This window comes from Mustela nivalis, assembly GCF_964662115.1.
Source record: "Mustela nivalis genome assembly, chromosome: 7".
NCBI classification, from domain to species: Eukaryota; Metazoa; Chordata; class Mammalia; order Carnivora; family Mustelidae; genus Mustela; species Mustela nivalis.
Window position 1 is genome coordinate 3,237,744 of NC_139026.1, and position 19,174 is coordinate 3,256,917.

Genomic DNA, 19,174 nt, shown 5'->3' on the forward strand with positions numbered 1-19,174 from the left:
CTTGGGAAACCATTTAGAAAATATTTTGAGGGGGCACCTGGGTGGCTCAGTGGATTAAAAAATATTTTGAGATACCGCCAATCCTTTGGATTGGTTTTCTTCTTACATTACAAATGGTAGAGAGCTCAAATTCAAAATTAACTTTATTTTCTACCAAAGAGAGTGATTTGCTCTTTTAGTATTTCCCGTAGCTCTTGCAGTCCATCTTCTAACTTGTGTAGCCTGTCTTAGGGCTTGAACAGTATTCTAGAGACAAGGTCATATATCTGAGTGGTTACCGGTCCTACATGAAAAGCTTCATCCAGATGGTCCATCTGTGGGCAGACACAGAAAATAAAGTCCGCAGTATATAAACGTGGCTGTGATCCAAGGAATGCTCTTGCTGGAAGCACCCAGAGGTCCTATCTGCTAGTAAGAAAATCTGAGTATTTCCTCAGCGCTCCCCGTGGTTCACATCCCGGAATTGGTGTTATTCCCAGAAATGTCTTGTATCTTCCTTAATTCTCAATTGCCCAAAGGAAGAAGGCCCAGCCCCAGGCCTGGTGGCTTCAGGGGTCGCACAGTGCTTGGCATACCTAGCAGCAGAGGGGCCTGGAGACGGGCACGTTGGGGAGGCACGAGGGAAGAGCGGGTCTGAGGCTGGGGCATGGGACCCCGTGGGCCCGAGGGCCCTATGGAAGCTGAAGCTGGGCAGGCTCCGGAGGGCCGGGTCGTTGGGGCTCAGATCACCACCGGCATCACTGGCCACACTTGGGGTAGCTCATGGACATGTCCGAAGTGCGCACTGCTTTACCGTGTCCACGGGGAAGAACAGGGCTCCCTTTGATCCTGTCTTGTCTGCTGCCTGGGGCGGACACTGACAGTCTTGACCGTGGCGCAAGCCCAGGCCTGGGGGACCGGGACTCACATTTTAAAGGGGGTGTGGGGACAGGGAGTTAGGGATCTAGGTTCAGGGCGCTCCCGTCCAGGCAAGTGAATAGCGAGATGATGCTGGACGCGCTCCGGCCGCCTGGATTCTTCGGAGGCGGGTGGAAAATCCAAGAAGCACCGGAGAGCCTCCGAACAGTCATCAGCGCCGGTCCAGGGGCACTGCTCAGTCAGGAGCAGGGCGTGACCTTCCCTTTCCCACCCAGAGTCGCAGAGGCGGAAGTTCTCCAGAAAGCCCCAGGGCGGGTTGGGGGCGGGCTCGCGCCTGCGCTGTACGTAGCCGCCGGGAGGCGGAGTCGCGCAGGCGCCGCGGGTCGTACGTCGTGTCGTTCCCGGCGGCGCGTCCAGCTGGCCTTGCGGGGCGGTGTTGCCCGCGGTTGGGCGGTAGATGCTGAGGAGCCCCGGTTGCCAAGGTCCTGGGGCAGCCCGGGAGGTGCGCGGCCGTCCGGCGAACTGAGGCTCCGGTGGAGGTCGCGGGTGACACCGCGGTGGGAGAGGGCCGCTGCCGGCCAGAAGCCCCGGGAGAGGGCGAGGGAGAGCGGCGGAGCCCGGAGCGGGCCCAGGGGACGGCCTGCGCGTGCGCGCTCGCGGCCGGAAGCCCCGCTGCCGCCGGGGTGGAGCCGGGGAGCGGCGGGCCGCGCGCGCCGTCAGGCCTTGCCCCGAACGTCGTGAGCGCCCGGCGCGGTCAGGCGCTTCGCGGACGGCGGCCCGGCGGGCGGCGGGGGGGCGCTGCGCACAGACGCGCTCACAGACCCTCGGCCTCCTCAGGGCGCCCCGTCAGAGACGCCGCCGCGGGCCGCTTCCGGCTCGGGCCGTGGGCAGCGCCGCAGCGGGAGCGAAAGCGCGGCGGTGGCCCGTCGGGCAGCGCGGAGGAGCGAGAGGAGCCGGCCGGGCTGTCGCGGCGAGCGAGCGGCGGCGGCCGCGGTCGGGCGCGGGTGGCCGGGAAGGGGCCCGCTGGTTCGAGGCCCCGGCCGGCCCGGCCTCGGCGCCGCTGCTGTGGGAGTCGGCCGCGCCCGCCGTGACCTTGACGGGCCTGGTGGGCGGCTCGGGGCCCGGCCCCTCTCCGGAGCCCGCAGATGGAGGCGGAGGCGGGGCGCCGCGCCCCGGGCGTGTTCTCGTGCGCGCTCTGCGCGCTGACCGCTCCCTACAGCTACGTGGGGCCGGCGCCCCCCGACGCCCGCGCCGTCGTGTGAGTCCGGCTTCCCGCGCGCTGGGCCGGCCTTGGGGGGGGCGGGGCGCCCCGGTGTGGCGGTGGCTGCGGTGTCGCGTCGTCGCCCCACCGCGCCTGGGCTCTGGACGCTGCAGGCGTGACCTGCCGAGGCGCGGGGCAAGGCTCCTCCAGAAGCTCGGGGCCCCGCGGTCCGCGCCCTCGCGGGGAGCAGCACGTGCTGCGGCGGCCGGCGGGGAGCGTCGTGCTTCCGGCCGGGGCGGGGTCCGCCGCGGCCTCTTCCGTGGGGCTGGGCCGGGTCGCCGCTCGTCCTGCTCCCTCGCGGACCTTGTCAGTGGGGAGCCTTCCTGCCCTCTCATTCTGAGGCGCCTGGTCCAGGTCCAGCTGCCCGTGGATCTGCCCGGAGTCAGCCTGGCGCCAGCCGCTGGGTCCTGGGGCTTGGTCTTGACCTCGGACGTGCCCTCCTGGGAGGCCGCGCTGTGGGGCGGGCGGCCGGCACGCTGCCCACCCGGCGCGCCGCTGCCACGGGCCTGGTGTTAGGCGCCTCTGCTGACCCGGACCGGGTGTCCTCGCAGACAATGTGCGCCTCCGCTGTGCGGGCGCGGCCAGCGCCGCGGGCAGGGAGTAAGGCGCCCGGTTCTCCCTGCGTGTACGGCAGGGCCCCGAGAGCGGAGCCGGAGGCGGCGCTCCCTGCGCGTCCAAGCGGGTGGAGAGGGCTCGGGGCCCTGCGCGGCCGCAGCCGGTCTGCCCGCGGCCAGGAGCGGCTCCCCACGCCGCGGCTGTTGCTCGGGTTCCAGCCCGCCCCCCGCGGCTTGCCTTTCTGCTGCTCCCTCTCGGGGGCACGGGGGGACTCGCCCTCTGCTCGTGACCCCCTCCAGGGGTGCGGGCTCTGGGGAGGTCCATTCCGTGCCGCTGCCGGGCTTCCCTCGGCGGAGGTGCGGCGGGTCTGACCTCGGCGCCCGCACTGTCCCGCAGCCTCCTGGAGGAGAGTTACGTCATGAAGGACCCGTTCGCCTCAGACAAGCACAGGTTCCTGGTGCTCGGCTCCAAGTGCAGTGTGTGCAGCCGGCTGGTGTGCGTGGGCCCGGTGGGTACGCGGTGTGGGCTGCGGGGCTGCGGCTGCCTCTCCTTCCCTCCCTCCCTCTCCGCGTGGCTGGGACCCCGCCCTTGATCGTGGGAAAGGTGACGGGGGAGCCTTCCCCGAGGACAGCGTGAGCGGCAGCCTCCCCTTGTGGCCGTGATCCTGGGAGCCCTGCCCCGTCGTGGTGGGAGGCGGGGGGTCTTGGAGGCCAGCTGGCCCGGCTCATGATGGAGGAGTCCTGCGGCCAGCCGAGGTGCGCAGACAGGCAGAGGGGTGGGCGGCAGCTGCGCAGACGGTCGGTGTTGGCTAAGCAGTGGCTGCTGACGCTTCTCCCTCTCCCAGCTATGCCAGTGGCCATTGTGCTTCTCTCCTTGGGAGGGTGACCTTCTTCCTACTTGTCCAGAGGACGGAACTGTGCTTACGTGAGCAGTTGTGGGTCAGGGCCTGTGCTTGGGGCCCGTTTTCCCAGGGCAGATTCCTTCGGTCCTGCCCCAAACCCTTCTGTGCAAGGCAGCATTGCTCCCCTCTCATAGGTGGGGACGCGGAGGTTTGATTGGCCAAGTAGGCCCAGGACACCAGGGTAGTGAGCCTGTCATTGGACAGCCCAGGGGCGGGTGGAGGCGGAGCCCTGGGGCTGAGTGCTGTGGCCCCTGTAACCCGGGTGACAGGGCAGCGGTGGTCCCTGGGCACTCCCCTGGGGGGCAGAGTGTGGACAAGGCTGCTGCCTCACAGACCAGGCTGAAACACCCGCCTCTGTCCCTGAAGGGTCGGGGGGATGCGATTTGATGGGGTGAGACGAAGCCTTGGCAAGGCAGAGGCCTGCGTGTTCGAGGACACGGGGTGGCATGTGAGGACTCAGCCGGAGAGAAGCAGCTGGGAAATGAAGACTGGAAAGGGGAGTTGTCCCAGAGTGGGCGAAGCCTTGAACGCCACACTCACACATTTGGGCTGCACTTGGTGAGCAGAGGAGAGGGTGCCCTGTGTGGTATCCGAGGTCCCCTGTGTTCTTGGAACAAGTGCTTGGTTGGTGGCGAAGTCCCCTCTCTCACGTGGGAACAGCTTTCCTCGGTACTACAGGGAGAACAGCCTTGTCTTAGCTGAGGCACACCCTGGGCTGCTGCAGCAAAGAGACCCCCAAAGTACGTGGCTTGGCTATGACAGTCTTCACTTACTTTTCGTATGTGTAAGCGTCCAGAGCAGGTACCACTGCCTTTCTCAAAACACAGCACAGCCAGGTGCAGAAGGGGCCGGGAAGGCAGTCTTTGGACGGGGCCCTGGGCGGTGAATCCTAGGGGTTGCGTGGCAGAGGGTGGGTGCAGGGGACAGTGGCCGCGGTTGGACAGATCCAGCCTCCGGCCGTTTTGGTTTATGGAGCTGCGCCCAGCACCGGTGGTCACCAAGCACCTGTCGCACTGCTGGGATAACCAGGAGAGGGAAGGATCTAGGATCTCTGACAGGTTAGGTGTGGCCCGGGTTCCATCTTCTCATTGTTTCCACGTCACCTGTGGTGGAGTACGGTAGTCCCCAGAGTGTGTCTGCGCCATCCAGGCCCTCCCACCTGGGTTGACCCAGGCCTGCTTGCCTTGTTCTTCCCCACATCTTCACCAGTCTCACTGGGTGATTCCCACATGCTCAGGACCCCCCCCATCCCCCACTGCTTGCAGGGGCTGGTGGGGATGCCTTACCTGCTTCCTCCTCCCTGGAGGCCCTCCATTGTCTCTTTTAGTCTTAGGTGATGACTGCATTCTTGGAGGTGGCTGGCTAGTCCCCGGGCCCTGCTCTCCCTCCTGCTGTTCTGGCCTTGGCCGCCACCTCCCTGATAGAGCTGCCCCTGCCCTGCGCCCCCTGCCCCCAATACGTGGTGAAGGACTGGCCTCTGGGAGAAGTCGCACACCCCCCCCCCACCCCGCTCTGTGGTGCTTAGTCCCTGTCCTTCCCCTGTCCTCTTTCAGGAATGCAGCTTATTCTACTCCAAGAGGTTTTGCCTCCCCTGTGTCCAGGAGAACATGGACGCCTTCCCTCAGGAAATCCGGCAAGACTTGGAGAAAAGGAAAGCTCCATCAAAGAGGCCGGTCAGCCAGCCTGGCTCTCGGACATGAGTGCGCCGGATGCCGGGTTGGCAAGAGCACCTTGCACAGAGCTCTGGGGCTGAGCTGGGAGCCGCCGTGCCCAGCCTTGTTCTGGGACAGGCAGGAGCAGTGTGTGCAACTGAGTGAGCTGGGGCCCAGCCTGCCCCAGGAAGGTGACTGGGAGACGCAGAGAAGGCACTCAAAAGGCAGACCTTGGACCAGACATCCCACAGACCCAACCCCATACAGAGCCCTCTCCAAGCTGAGACTGCAGGGCAGGAACTGAGGAATGGTTCAGAACTGGCACAAAGGGAGGCCAGGGCTAGGCCTGCTGGCCCTTTGGCTCTCCTCCCAGACCTGAGGGCTCTAGGCCTTCCCGCAGGGTCATCCCCTGGCTCCTGCTTACAGGCGACAGACCTGGAGGGGCCTTTATGCCCTTCGCATGATTTTGTCAGATCCAGGAGCTGCCTCCAGGTAACATGCTGCTCTGCCTGGCCCTGAGGACACTGGAGTGAAGGGACAAAGCCCACTGCCATGGTCCAGTATGGGGAGGCCCTCTGGTCACGCTGGGGGGTTGTGCTGTCCGTGCTCATGCAGAGGCAGAACAGCTGGATGGGGACTCTTGCTTTCTCCATCTAAGGAAGTGAGTGGTCATGCAGGGAAGACCTCACTCAGTGGGATGGTTCACAGCGAAGTGACCTGTGGGAAGGTGCCTGAGGTGTGTGGGGGAGCTGCAGATGCAACCGGGGGCCCGGGGGCAGTGGAGTTTTACTTCACATCCTCGTGGTGCTTGGAAAACGTTTTAAATCTTGACCATGCGTTCGATCCGTAATTTAAAACCCAGAGAGCCAGTTAATGTTTTGAAAAGTAATCCTTCCCCAGATACATTTGTGAGGCAGATGTTCTCCTTGGCACTCCGGATCTGGCGTGGGTCGGGGGCTGGGGTGTTGCCACATGAAGCCTCTTCTGTCCTGTCTGTCCCGCAGGCTCTGGCTCCGGCCCCAGGCCCAGTCCCATTCCAAGGCAGAGCAGTGCCTCCCCTGCCTTCCCTTCACACACACAGAGGCTCACGACTTGAGGTGCTGGCTTGCCCTTCTCCACAGGGAACTCCGCACGGCTCTGCAGGCTCCTGTAGGTGGCCCCAGGGCACTCGTCCCTCCACGGGCACCCCTGCCCCGTGGCCCCCACCTTCGCCATGGGGAACACACTAAAGGGTGCGTTTGGCTCTGCTGGTTCTCAGAGGGCCGGAGCTGTTCTATCTTCGCCCCTGTTCTATCTGTAACTACCTGAAGGCCCGCTGACACTGTCCTGGGGGATGCCAGACAGTGGGTTTGAGAAGAGAATGAATAAAGAGCTTTTATTGGCTGATGGGTGCACTGGGTTTTATTTTCAGATGCTTCCCCTGCGTCACATTACTTGAGACGAATGGCTGTCATCCTGGGGCCACACTGTCCTAGGTCTGTTCTGTGCGCCAGAGGATAAAAGGACTAGAGGTGAAGACCCATGGGGGAGTGGGGTGCGGGCTGCTCTGGGCTGACGGCAGATGCTACAGCCGGGGACTTTCAAACTAAACATCTCATGACATCACTCAGAACTCACCAACTAATTTTAAAAAATAGTTTTATTTTTTAAAACCATTAAGGCAACGCTGTACCCTGAAATTAAATCCTTACATTCATCAGTCTTACAGTAGGACATTCCAAACCTGTACATTCCCATAAATTCAGTATATAAATCAGCATACGTGATCAGCCCAATCTCCTAGCAGGAAACAGAATAAGACTGAAGATTTTTTTAAAAATTAAAAAGTTACAGTCATTTTCTAATTGCTTGGAACCGCTATTGGTTAATGTGACTTGGAAGATTCCATTTGCTCTTCTGTGCACATGGAGGCCCTGGATGCCCTCTCTGCCCAGACCCAGAGAGGCCCCCAGAACCTGCTCTAAAAGATCTCCTTTGGAACTGCTCCTGTTAATACGAAGACAGGGGGTCTACCAGCCCCTGAAGACTTGGAGAGTATAAAGTACCAAAGAATGGTAACGATAAACACACCAAGAAACCAAGTTCAGTCTTGCTTTGGAAATCTGTACCCATCTAATGTTTTGACGTGTTAGTCAGTTGCTCTCAGCACCACGACCCTGTGGACCTCAAGAAGTTCTGCTGAGGGGCGCCTGGGTGGCTCAGTGGGTTAAGCCTCTACCTTCGGCTCAGGTCATGATCCCAGGGGCCTGGGATCGAGTCCCGCATGGGGCTCTCTGCTCAGCAGGGAGCAGGGAGCCTGCTTCTCCTCATCTCTCTCTCTGTCTGTCTCTCTGCCTATTTGTGATTTCTCTCTGTCAAATAAATAAATAAAATCTTTAAAAAAAAAAAAAAAGTTCTGCTGAGATACTAAGAATGACCCAGGGGGACTCATGGGGTCTGTGGTTTCTATTATATGCTTTAGGCTGGGCCATCTGGGTGTTGCCAGAGAACCAGTAGTGCAGATATCCCATTCAGAGATTTTGGATTGCCCGAGTACTTTGGTAATAACCCACAGGTAGTAGTAATTCCCTGAAGAGCAGACTGCAACCCACGCCCAGGAATAGTTCAGGTCTTCATCAGGATACTGCTGGGGGCAGTAAGTGACTCTGGACCTGGGTCTCTGGCCCCCTTGCCGGGAGAGACAGTGAGGACAGACTCGCTTGTGCTTGCATGTGGGCATGATGAGGGGAACAGATTTATACAGGGAAATAAACTGCATGGCTTGGGAGAGACAAAAAGCTGTGTGTGCCTGTGTGTGTGTGTGCGCGCGCGCGCGCTCGTATGTCAGTTATATTCCAGCATCCTTTGTGTTTCTGGTAGGTTCCAAGAGCTAGGCTACTAAGAGTATATGTCAACTAATACTGATTTCAAAAGAATCCAAATCTTTGTTACTAGATGCATGATTATAAGTAAAATATTTATATTAAACTTTTACTTAAACTTGAATCCTAGTATTTAAGATAAAGCTACAAATAGTACTATGTACCATACAGTGTAGGAAAAATAGTGCTCAAACGCAAATACTGTGACCTTACTGGAAAGGGTACTGAGTGGCACTCATCTATTGTGAGGTAATTTTTTAATTTTTTGTTAGTTTGTTTTTAGGCCTGAAAAAAGGCAGACTGTGCTTTTTAAGAGAAGATAGTTTCCAAAAGTGAATGATTTTACTTTGGAAAGATTGGTCACTCGCTTATCTTCAAGGCCTGAAGCTTGACCTCCCTGCCCTGAGAAGGCCATGCTGAGGCTGGAGGACCCCTCCAGGCCCAGAGCCCTCCCCTCGGGGCTCACCTGGGTGGGTGGCTCACGGAGGGGGGCGGGTCCCTGTGCTGGTCTGCACAATGCTGCAGTCTGTTGAATTAACGAATTAAGGAAGTTTGGATGTTGGGTGTGGGGAGAAGGGTACGGGAGGAGGAGGCTAGTATATTCCCTTCTCTGGAGAAGCACTTGGGGAAGTTCTTTACACCTGACCCGAACTAGAAAACAAATTAAAAAACCTGATCCAGGTCTTAACCCTATCTCTGACATTTAAAAAAAAAAAAAAAATTAGTTTTTTTTCTTTTATTTTGGCAGAAATACACTGAACAGCTAGTGGGCCACTGGAGTCCTTGATGTTCCTGATTGCTTCAATCAAGATGTGACTTTGAACGTGGGTGCAGGTTAGTCTGTTCTGTTTGGCAAGGAATTCCAGAAGGATGTGGCTGTATGTATTTCAGCTGGGCCACATTACATGGTCCCCCCCACTTTCCTGAGGTAGGGTAGTACACGGTGACACTTGTCCTTATCTCAGACTGAAATGTCAAGAAGCAAATGGTCCGCTGAGAGCCCCACACGAGAGCTGAGAAGGTGTCCCAGGCCTCATGCTGTAAGGGCAGCTCAGACCGCACCCTGCCCGCCAGCCTCTCTCTGAGAAGGTGTCCCAGGCCTCATGCTGTAAGGGCAGCTCAGACCGCACCCTGCCCGCCAGCCTCTCTCTGAGAAGGTGTCCCAGGCCTCATGCTGTAAGGGCAGCTCAGACCGCACCCTGCCCGCCAGCCTCTCTCTTGCTGTCCTGATACGTGGGCCACCCCCACAGCCTTTACAAGCCTCAGCCCACTCCATGGAAGTATTAAGACACCGAGCTGCACTGCACAAAAACAGCATAACGGAGAGAACTCTCTAATTCCTTAAACTGACACTTGAAGGTTCATTGTCTTTTTTTTTCTTCTTCTAAAACTGTCAAAATCACCTCTAATTTGCATTGTGGTTTCCAGAGAAATTAATAGATCTCGTCTCCTGAGTCAGACTAAAGTTCCCTGCCTTTGTTCTTACTCCGGTGCGTGTCACAGGCTGGAGGTCAATGACCATTTTCCTGAATTCTATTAAAATGGCACCTAAATATATATAATATATGTATATATATTGACATCCCAGCAAAAAAACATAGGCTGCAACCTTTGGAGCCTGGCAAGAATCCTTAATCCCAGGGGAACCCTATAAATCAGCTTGGACCAAGAGTTCCAAGAAGCAGGGCCACATTTAAGGGGAGAACAAGCACAAGGGGCCTGGCTCTGGAGCCACCTGGTGCCGGGCTGTGCCAACGCTGTGAAGACTCGGTACATGGGAAAAAGCTTCCACGGACACCTGTTAATAATCAGTAAGCTCTCAGTGGGTCGCACTGATCGTAGCTGGCGACTTCCACAGTGGGATGTCCTTGCCCTCCTGAATGGAACCACAGCTGTGAACTTAAAGGCTTTAAGCAAGTCACCCCTCCAGGAACACCTGCAGTGCAGGTTGGTTGAAACAGCGCACCCCTCTCTAAACGGGCTTTTGTCAGACATTCCGGAGACGGGTGTGGCCACTGGGTAGAGACAAAAAAACAAAAAACTACAACCATCAGTATGCAGTGGCTAGGTATCTAAGGTATCTAAGGTGTTTGGTGGTTTGAAGAATCGAGGAGGAGGCAGGAAGTGCCCAGAGCAGCACAGAGGCCCAGGTGCACCTTGGACAGTCACTCCCAGTTAAGTCCGCCCAGAGGCATCTGCTTCCAGCCTCATCCGGCAGGGTCTTTCCCTGAGCCAGCTGCCGGGCCAGCAGCTACAACTGAGGAGCAGGGCGGGTCACTGTGGCCAGTGACTGTTCCCACTTCTTGACCCAGGTCATGCTCCACCTCAGGGCCACCAAACTGGGGCAGCAGCTTCTGCACGTGTGTATCTTGGAGGCACTCTTTAAACCATCAAAGTGCCTTTAAGGAGTCACATGACCTTCCACCTCTCAGTGTGCAATCAAGCAAAGGTGAGTAACTTTGGAATCTTACTCATAAATGATCTGACTATAGGTGCTGCAAAAGGACCCCGAGTGTTTCATGTACCTTAATTTTAACTGTGCCTTTAGATATACTGTATTGAGGTAGCTGTTATGCTATAGATTTGGGGAAACAGTAGTTGCTAAATTAATAGTTTACTTATCATCACACATTAAACAAAGGATTCTACTTGTGCCTTGCTTGAGCTTCTGCCCAGATCTTAGGATGCTGCCCTGTCTCTGGAACCCCCACACGATCCTTGAGGCTGTTTGTTTCCTTAGAGTTTCAGCTGGCCCAGTATAAGAAACGCATCCAAAATGCAGAAAGATATATTCTTGTTCTTAAAATGAAGAGTCTCTTTAAAATAGCTCTTGCAGGCATTCCTGAATGCACTGTGCACCACGGTTCTTCTCTTGGACTTCACATTCTGTTTGATATACGTACACCTGCTGTTCAGGGAGATGCCTGGAGTGCATCTCATCTGAGAGTTACAAGGCCACACGGAAACTCGAGAGCAATGTGGGAAGAAAGCAGCAGCTCACTGGTACTCTGAAGATTCCCAGACTGTCCCTGCCTCCTGCTCGTGCTGGTACATTCGCTTGCATCCTGATTTTGGAAGATGCTGGGCTTCCCCCAAACGGCCACTGGCGTGCACAGCCCTCGGCATGGCAGGGGCAGGATTCTGTGTGTGGGACACCCAGCTGGAAGTGCCCAGGAGGACAAAGGGGAGGGACGCTGTGGGACTAGGGAGAGAGGGCCAGGCCGGCTCCCAAGCTGGAGCTGGCTGCTGGGTTCAGGAATTGTCCTTGTCAGGCCTACAGACAAAGGGTGTTGGTAATTTTGTGGTTTCTGAGGCATTTGGCACTTGTGGCTACAGACAGTGACTTGTCTAAGGGTGTCAAGGTGGTGGCACGGGGAGCTGCATCGTGTGCCGAGTTCCCCAGCAGAGGAGGGGCTCCGTGCCCTGGTCTGAGGCTTCTCAAACCTGTTCTGTCAGATCTACCCCACTTCATGCTGACGTCTGCTGAAACCCAGCAGACAATAAATGTGCTTTAACGAGCCCCTACTGGAAATGCGACAGTATTTTGAATTGGTGAATAATCTGTCCATATCTGACAAATCTGGTCTGAGAAATCTTTGATTAGGTGGCCTGAACATTCTGCATGGCAATCCGTGACTGTTACTTAAAATGAAGAGGAATCTGTGATTTTCTTCCTATCTGTACCAGTGAACAAATTTAAGTGACTTTCGAGCCGCAGTCTCTGCAGCCTCCTTTGTGGCCTCACCGGGAGTTTCTCTGGGTGTCTAGCTGGGCCCCAAGAGAGCCAAATGCTGACACTAGGAACGCAGAACCCATGCCTTCGGTAGCAGAATGCACGAAATAAGAAGCTTTTTTAAAAGTAAGTTTTATGAAAACAGAACCATGAGTGAGTGACTTTCATGAAAGCCTGAATCTCGAGGGCCCCTTTCTGAGGCCATGTCTATGAATGGCCTCCACGTGGGGCATGTGAGAAGAAAGGCCAGTGGACGATGGAGGCGACACAGATGCAGCAACAGCCCAGGGGGCCTTGTCTTACGGAGGAACGCCCGCACAGCCCTGCCCTCTGACTTTGGGTGACCTCTTGACGGGTGTCATGTATACGTGGAAATACTTCTATTTGCTTCCAACGGATCCTCTGAGTGGGCCTCTCAGCAAAATAAAGATGAAAACTACCACTAAGGTTTAATTTTAAGAAGGATGTGCCTGTTGTCACATTTGCCTTTCCTAGTTGAAACCTCACAGTTTTATCATTTTCACTCCTCTCGCATTTCCAGGATGCTGACCTTGGGATCTTGATCAATCTCAATCCTAATCATTCCTCGACAGCAAGTAGTAGAGTGACCTTACAAAGATGAGTTTTCTAGAGATGGAGGGGGAGGGGCGCCACGGGCACCAGCAGGTCCTAAGAGCTGCCAGGAGGCAGGGGGTCAGAGGCAGGTGGCCAGGGGGGTCCCCCGCACCCCTCCTCTCCAGCTTCCACTTCAAGCTCTGGCAGGCTCAGGCCTGGCTGGCCTGGAGGGCAGGGCAGCTGCAGATCCCCTCACAGAACATTTATGTACTATGGTGGACAAAAAGAGAGAGTCTTTCTAGATCCATATGCTCTGGACGAGAACCACGAAGAACATTGCTTTCATAACCATACCGGGGTTTAGGTTGAAACAAGTATTTCGGATGTTGGAAAGCTGCCTTCCATATGTAATCAGAAAACTGCCCCATGAAGGACGCTGTGTCTGCCCCCTCATTCTCCACATGGTTCCCCCAGGGCCCATGCTCTAAAGTCCTGTTTGCCTCACCTTCTACGCTTGGGCGCAGCTACTGCCACCAAGAGTTAAAAAAATAAAGCTGCATACTTTAGAAAGCAACACATGAAAAGACCAAGGAGCTGCCTTGACACACGGGGCCCAGAGGAACACTGACAAGCAAGTTGTCAGTTTGCCCCCCAAAATGCTATCATGGCCCCCAAACAACCTGACTCGGTTGGTTCCCATTTGATAGGGAACAGGTCAGAGGGACGGAGAGCTGACACACTTCCCGTTTGTCTTGCTCCTGCTGCCCCGACGCCAGCTCAAAGCAGGCAGAGAATCGGTTCCAGGGGGAGTCTCGAGATGTGGCTTTCTGGGATCGTCTACATACACCTGCAAACAGGCCCTTCCACCTAAGTCACAACCATGAACACAGTGAAAACCAACTGACTGCAGTGTTTGGATAGCTTATCAAATGATCCTTTGAAATTTTAAATCCTATGATTAAGAAACAGCATGTTGTCTGTCTTCAAATTCAGGAAGCAGAATTAAGGCCTTTCCAATAAATATTTTGCTGCTTTAAAAAAAAAAAAAAACTTAACCTTTGGATTCATCTAGATTTATAGGATTATAAAAGTTAAAAAGTGCTGATTAGTTTAAAAATGATAAGGGAGCATAACAGCCAAAGGTGGCAAAAGGAGAAGACAGACCACATATTTCGAGATCACCAGTTAATTCAGCGCTACGTTATTCACGTGATATCAAGAAATCTGCATTGATTAACATCAGGTGAGTCAAAATCAAACCACTGGGCACTATTCCCCTTAATTTTCTAAGAACTGCTTATAGCTACCTGTCCCCACCATTTTAATACTTTGCACACTTTCAGAAGTACTGGTGTGAAAAAGAAAGAAATGTGGTCTAGGGTTCCGGTTACCTAAGGCTCATCCGTCCCATTCTCTAAGGTGAAAATGGTGGAATTTGTGCAAATCGGATGTTGCTCCCGTTTCCCATCTGTAGTGCTGTTGACTTTAGAAGTCCTTGGCACGTGGCCTGGGTGTTTTACCTTCAATCCATCAGTACATGTCCCTGTAGATTTCTTGCAGCAGTGGGTGCAGGGCGGCGTCAGCCTCGGTCTTTTTGATGACCTGCACGAGCTGCGCGTGCTCAGTGACAAGCTGCCGGAGGTCTGCCATTTTCTGAAGGAGTTTTGGGAAGAGAAAGATGTTGTCCGGGTGGTTGGTCTGCAAGTGAAGCTTGAGCACGTGCACAATGCCCTCCTGCATTTTCTCAATGTGTCCCACGTTTAGAAGGCCGGGACGATCTATTCCCAAAAGAAAGAAGAGATGACCGTGATAATCACCCCACTGATGACTCATAACTGTTTATCGGTCGTGGAAACCCAACGTTCCTATTTATGTGGCCTTTCATTGTTATTCCAACCTTTCGGTAATGTCGGCTCTGCTGGAAGACAGAACTTGATTCTATAAAAGTCACTGGGACTGTTGGGTAGATGGGACAAAATACTTGGTCCTAAATATTTGTATACTGCCTTAAATCGACCAACTACTCTACAGTATGGCCCTTTCATTTTGGGTTTATCTCATTACCACTGGTACGGGGAAAACCCTAAAACATTGGGAGTGACCATATATTACAATGATGATTAAAACAACCAGTTTTTGCATAATATGAAGTGAAATACTTCTTCTTTAGTGAAAACTAAATATTCGGTTTCAAGTTTTCCATAACCGTGTGAAGGAGTGTGATTGTGTTGGACTGGGTTTTGTGGTGCAGCGCACTGTAAGGGGCAGGCATGCTATGAGTCTTCCGATATGAGTCACCTGCATAGACGGAGGAGTAACATGTGAGTGGCAGATGCCAGCTGTACCAGATGCTGCTGAGCCCCAGGGAGGCCTGAGATCTGGGGCCAGCAGGTCAGTGAGCACACCACATGCCCTCCCTGCGGACACTCAACCGCAGGCACTGGACCTCTCGGGACAGCCCGAGAACACGTGTCCTACCTTGGGTCCAGAACCCACCTTGTCCCTGTCCCTGTCGCCATCCCTGTCCCTCTGTCCAAGAGGCAGTGCTCTCTTTAAAGCCTCAGTCCTTACTAGGATCATTAAAAGCGTTGCCAAGGACGTGGATTTTTTTCGTTGCGCTTTTTGGTTGTGAAATGAATCTAATTACTCACTTTTTAAACAGACTAAAAGAAACAGAAAGTGAATCCCCCTCGTAAGGTTTAATGTGTATCACACTTGATCCTTTTCTATAAATAGGATTGATCCATGATTTTTTTTGAGTGAGAGAAAGAGCGCACGTGGCAGGAAGGGGCTGAGGGAGAGGGAGAATCTGAAGCAGGTTCCCACCTCAGCGCAGGGCCTGATGCAGGGCTCGACCCACTACCCTGAGTTCATGATCTGAGCCAAAATCAAGAGTTGGACGCTGAGCCACCCAGGCATCCCAGGACTGATACAGGATTATAATTTCTTCTAGAGAACTGTGCCCTACTCCTATAAAGGTTTGTGCCGTTGCTTTTTACCCACAGCACTACATCTTGAGCATACAGAGGACAAGAGTAGCTGACATCAAACTGCCCTACAGTTTCCATTGCTTGCCAGGGCACAAGGGTGCCAGCTGACCACGCGCAGCTGGATAGTAGCAGGGACAGGCCTTGTGGAGCTTCCGCAGTCCGGGCAGCTGTGGCTGGCCTCAGCTCTGCACGTCAAGCCACCTGCGGGGCACAGCACGGTTTCTCGCAGTGGGTGGTGGTCGCCCCATCAGTCTCCCCCAGACTGGGTAAGGTCAGCTGAGTTTACAGTACAGGGATGACCTTCTTATATCAGGACAGGGTTATTTAAAGGAACAGGACATTGAGCCAAAATTCTGGGAGCTGCAGAGCCAGCTTCCCTGCAGAGAGGCCCAGATTCTCCTTCACTGGGATCCATTTCCTTTGGCAAAGCAAACTGCAAACACTGCCAGTTAGCGACTGACATTTTTCATTATGAAACAGAATATACCAATAGTGAGATAAACTGTACTAACATCTGCCTGGCACGTCACATAATACTGTCTGTAATATGGATAGAATACTATAATAGTAGAATTACATAACAATAATAATATACAGCATATATTATGATCTTATCTAATATGTATTAGATATTAGATATATATTAGATAAAAATTGTGTTACCATTATACCTAGTAAATTATATTTGATGATTATATTATAATCAGAAATAGAATATTATGTATATAACATAGTTATGAATGGAACGCATTTCTATAATGTACAAATAGGTATTTAACTATAGTAACGTATGCTAGAATATGATACGGTATGATATAATTCTCACTTAATTCTCCTTGGTGGTGACGCAGGGGCTCTCAGATGCCCTCCCGCCTGCTGGTGCGTGCCTCACCGTGTGCCACTCACGCACAGACAGATGTACTGCCATCCTTTGGGAGAGGAGGCTGCAGGGGACACCAGATTTGGTCAGTGACTTACCTCCACAGCAAATTATAGCAGCCACAAAAAGGGAGATATCACTGTCATCCAGCTCCAGCGCGTTGAACTTCATTGCAAAATCAAACTTAGGTTCCATGATATCACAAAACGGTTTCCTTAGGCTCTTCAGGAATTCACGCGTTATAAAACCATTTCCATATGCTACCAGCATCCCATCTTTATTCATCACAGAAGACAGCATGGCAAATATGGCCTCATAAACTCCGTATTTCAGCAAAGTGACCTGATCGTTTAAGTCCAAGTTGGCAAAGCCTGGGATGGACTTGGCAAACTCGGTGAGCTCGGTGACGGTCTCCACAGACGTGCACTGGCAGCAGTGGAAGATGCGGACTTCCGCCTCCTTGTTCTGGATGCCGTTGGCCACCAACTTGGCCACCAGAGTCTTCTCGGCCATACACAATGTCTCCATGTCGTGTATGACAAAGGGCTGCAACGAAAGACACGGAAATGAGCCAGGTCGCCGGGGACAGGCTGTCCTCTTAATTATCAAAGAACCGATGAGCAGCCAGTGTCTGCAGATCACCTGCGGAGAAGCGCGATATGAACAAAATGCTGTCTTCGTCCTTAAATAACCTCAAAGTTGGCTGGGGACACAAAGACATTTATGGAGAACTAGCGATATAAATCTGTAAGGTAAGATCATCACTGCCTGACACCAGGTGGGGAGTTCATTGCTATGAAAGGGAAGTCCTGATTTTGGCAATAAAGCTAACAAGAGTGTATTTTCAAAGCACTTTTAATACTTTATAAGATTTTCTGAACTCCTGACTACTATTGCAGTGGCCCTAACTACAGTAATTTAAAATTTTTTATCACCAAAGAACAGCTGACATACAATGGTATATGAGTTTGAGGTGCACAGTGTAGCGATTCAAGACATCTACACCTTAGGCAGTGCCCACCCCTTGAGTGGGGTCACCAGGAAACCTAACTACAGTATTACTGACCACCGTCCTCATGCTGTCCTTTTCATCCCCGGCCTATTAATTTTATAACTAAAAGTGTGTGCCTTCACCTCTTCCGCTCACGCTACAGTAATTCTTAATTTTACCATTTTATGAACTTCAGAGATAACCGTTGTTACCTGACCCTGACTACAGCATGAGTGAATTTGGTACATAAATAGATAGAACTCTGAAAGCTGGTGTTTGCATAGCAATAAGCAAGAGAGCATTGTTAAGCCCTTGCTCTCAGGGGCCACCTGGGAAAATCTTAAAGAACCCTCACTTCCTCACTTCAGTGCTCCGTGTTCTGGAACAAGCACAAACCCTTAGGCCAGCAGTCCACACTTTGATATATACCATTTGCTTCTAAGACCATGGGTCCTGCCATTTTCCAAGTATCTAGTGGAGGAGCGGAGGTGGCTGGCCCTGTTATTTGAGGCCAGCATGCCCAGAAGGCATTATATATCTGGTGGGGCACAGGGAAATGGATGTAAATATTTTGTGCTGCTGGCCAGAATGTACACCAGGTCTGTGTGCAGAGCAGAAGAAATGACAGTCTCTAGGGGATCTCTGATTTATAATGTGTTCTACAGATCAGTAATGAGGTGGGCTGAAGCATTATTTTCAGTTCCTACCAGAATACATAAATGTAGAATGGCATAAGCAGCTCATGATTTTAAGACTCACTCTGCCTGTGCGCAAAGCGTGTCACTGACACTCTATCTGGCCCCAGAGCACGATGTGGCCCCTATTCCTGGGCCCCCAAGATCATCTGGAGGAACCACAGCATGAAGCCATCTCCGGTGCACCTGGAGAGTGTCCTTGTCTCAGAAACAAGGCAGGCACATTGGAACAATACAAGGCATTGTCTTAGAAATGTTTGAATAAAATTCGAATTTGCAGCACAGCATTGGACCACCCCCCCCCAAAAAAAACCCCACAACAGTAATTTGATTCTACATCTGAAGAAAGGGAATACTCAAAAAATTACCTGTGTGTGAGTGAAAATATTCTGAATACAAAATTCAAAGCCAAAGTCCCGACTATCTCAAGTCTGGTTAAGGAATACTTAACCAGTCCCTTCAAAGTCCCTTCAAAGACTGTAAAAGCAGGCCTGATTACTGTTGTTTAGGGAAAGTTTGGGGGCAGTTCTGTGTCTTGGGAAGTTGCTCAGAGTAAAGGAATTAACATTTTCGGGTGAGCTGGAAGGATGCTTTTGAAGGATACACAGCACTATCCCTTCAATTTCCAGAAAATACACTAGTAGGCCGCCTTGGCTGTATCACTGGCTTTGTAATCTTCAGCAGAAATAAAAACAAAAGTTGTGTGGCCCAAACAAATTTGGGAAACGCTGAGTTAAATAAAATTCGGTCCTTCCAGAGTCTCTACTGTGGGGTGTGTGGTGGGAAGCTTCAGGAACAGGGATGGGCTGGGCAGCAGTTCCCCAAGTGTGTGATCCCAGAGCACCTGCATCCTTTGCTGGAGCATCTCACATGACTGGCACGGTACTGGCCACGGAATTTGCAGGACTCCAGGCGAGATGAAAATGCGGGGCCCCTCTTTCAATTAGCAATAATCGCGCCTCAGATAAACCTCATTGGCTACGATACTGCCACTGCGCAAAGCTGGGGGCCCCTCTTTCAAAAATGATGAAGAATTTCAGGACAGTGACAGCAGGGCATGAAATCCCAACCCCGGGCCCTTCCAGGCAAAGCTCCTTGTGAAACAGGACACAGGCCCATGAAACCCTCCTGGGACAAGTTTTATGTAAAACATACTCTCGTAAATGGGGAAGTAACTGGTACAAATACTTCATTTCATTTTTATAAAATTTTCACTTAGATTTTAAGAAGGCAGGGCCTCAT

General features: G+C 53.0%; 2 protein-coding genes across 11 annotated transcripts in view; one reads left to right on the forward strand and one right to left on the reverse strand.

Annotated features, from left to right (window-relative positions):
* The first annotated feature begins 123 nt into the window (after positions 1 to 123).
* On the forward strand, positions 124 to 12,283 carry CDPF1 (cysteine rich DPF motif domain containing 1). Of its 5 annotated transcripts, XR_014313986.1 has the most exons (8): positions 124 to 1,340; positions 3,071 to 3,182; positions 5,129 to 5,719; positions 6,232 to 6,459; positions 6,639 to 6,738; positions 8,837 to 8,922; positions 10,401 to 10,537; positions 11,776 to 12,283. XR_014313986.1 is itself a non-coding variant. In XM_082739641.1 (3 exons), exons 1-3 carry the CDS (start codon positions 985 to 987, stop codon positions 5,273 to 5,275), a joined length of 615 nt encoding a protein of 204 aa, XP_082595767.1. In that variant the 5' UTR covers positions 124 to 984; the 3' UTR covers positions 5,276 to 6,610. The 5 variants fall into 5 exon arrangements, 2 of the variants coding, with proteins under 2 accessions (XP_082595767.1, XP_082595768.1); XR_014313987.1 differs by lacking the exon at positions 6,639 to 6,738 and having other exon boundaries at positions 10,916 to 12,283; XR_014313988.1 differs by lacking the exons at positions 6,639 to 6,738; positions 8,837 to 8,922; positions 10,401 to 10,537; positions 11,776 to 12,283 and having other exon boundaries at positions 6,232 to 6,610.
* A 1,261-nt stretch (positions 12,284 to 13,544) lies between these two features.
* The window catches only part of PPARA (peroxisome proliferator activated receptor alpha), a 58,043-nt gene continuing 52,413 nt past the window's right edge, over positions 13,545 to 19,174 (reverse strand). For all 6 annotated transcript variants that reach the window (XM_082739635.1, XM_082739633.1, XM_082739638.1 and 3 more), the window contains exons 7-8: positions 16,345 to 16,792; positions 13,545 to 14,154 (exon numbers count right to left, since the gene is read on the reverse strand). In XM_082739635.1, coding sequence (XP_082595761.1) covers positions 13,907 to 14,154; positions 16,345 to 16,792 — 696 coding nt within the window. In that variant the 3' untranslated portion in view covers positions 13,545 to 13,906. The remainder of the gene's footprint in view (positions 14,155 to 16,344; positions 16,793 to 19,174) is intronic.

What these genes read in the sequence shown, in the direction of transcription:
- CDPF1 (XM_082739641.1), top strand. Translation starts at nt 985, where the DNA reads ATGATGCTGGACGCGCTCCGGCCGCCTGGATTCTTCGGAGGCGGGTGG. An exon ending in GAGGAGCCCCGGTTGCCAAG is followed by an intron (nt 1,341 to 3,070) that starts GTCCTGGGGCAG and finishes ACTGTCCCGCAG; the next exon opens with CCTCCTGGAGGAGAGTTACG. An exon ending in GGCTGGTGTGCGTGGGCCCG is followed by an intron (nt 3,183 to 5,128) that starts GTGGGTACGCGG and finishes GTCCTCTTTCAG; the next exon opens with GAATGCAGCTTATTCTACTC.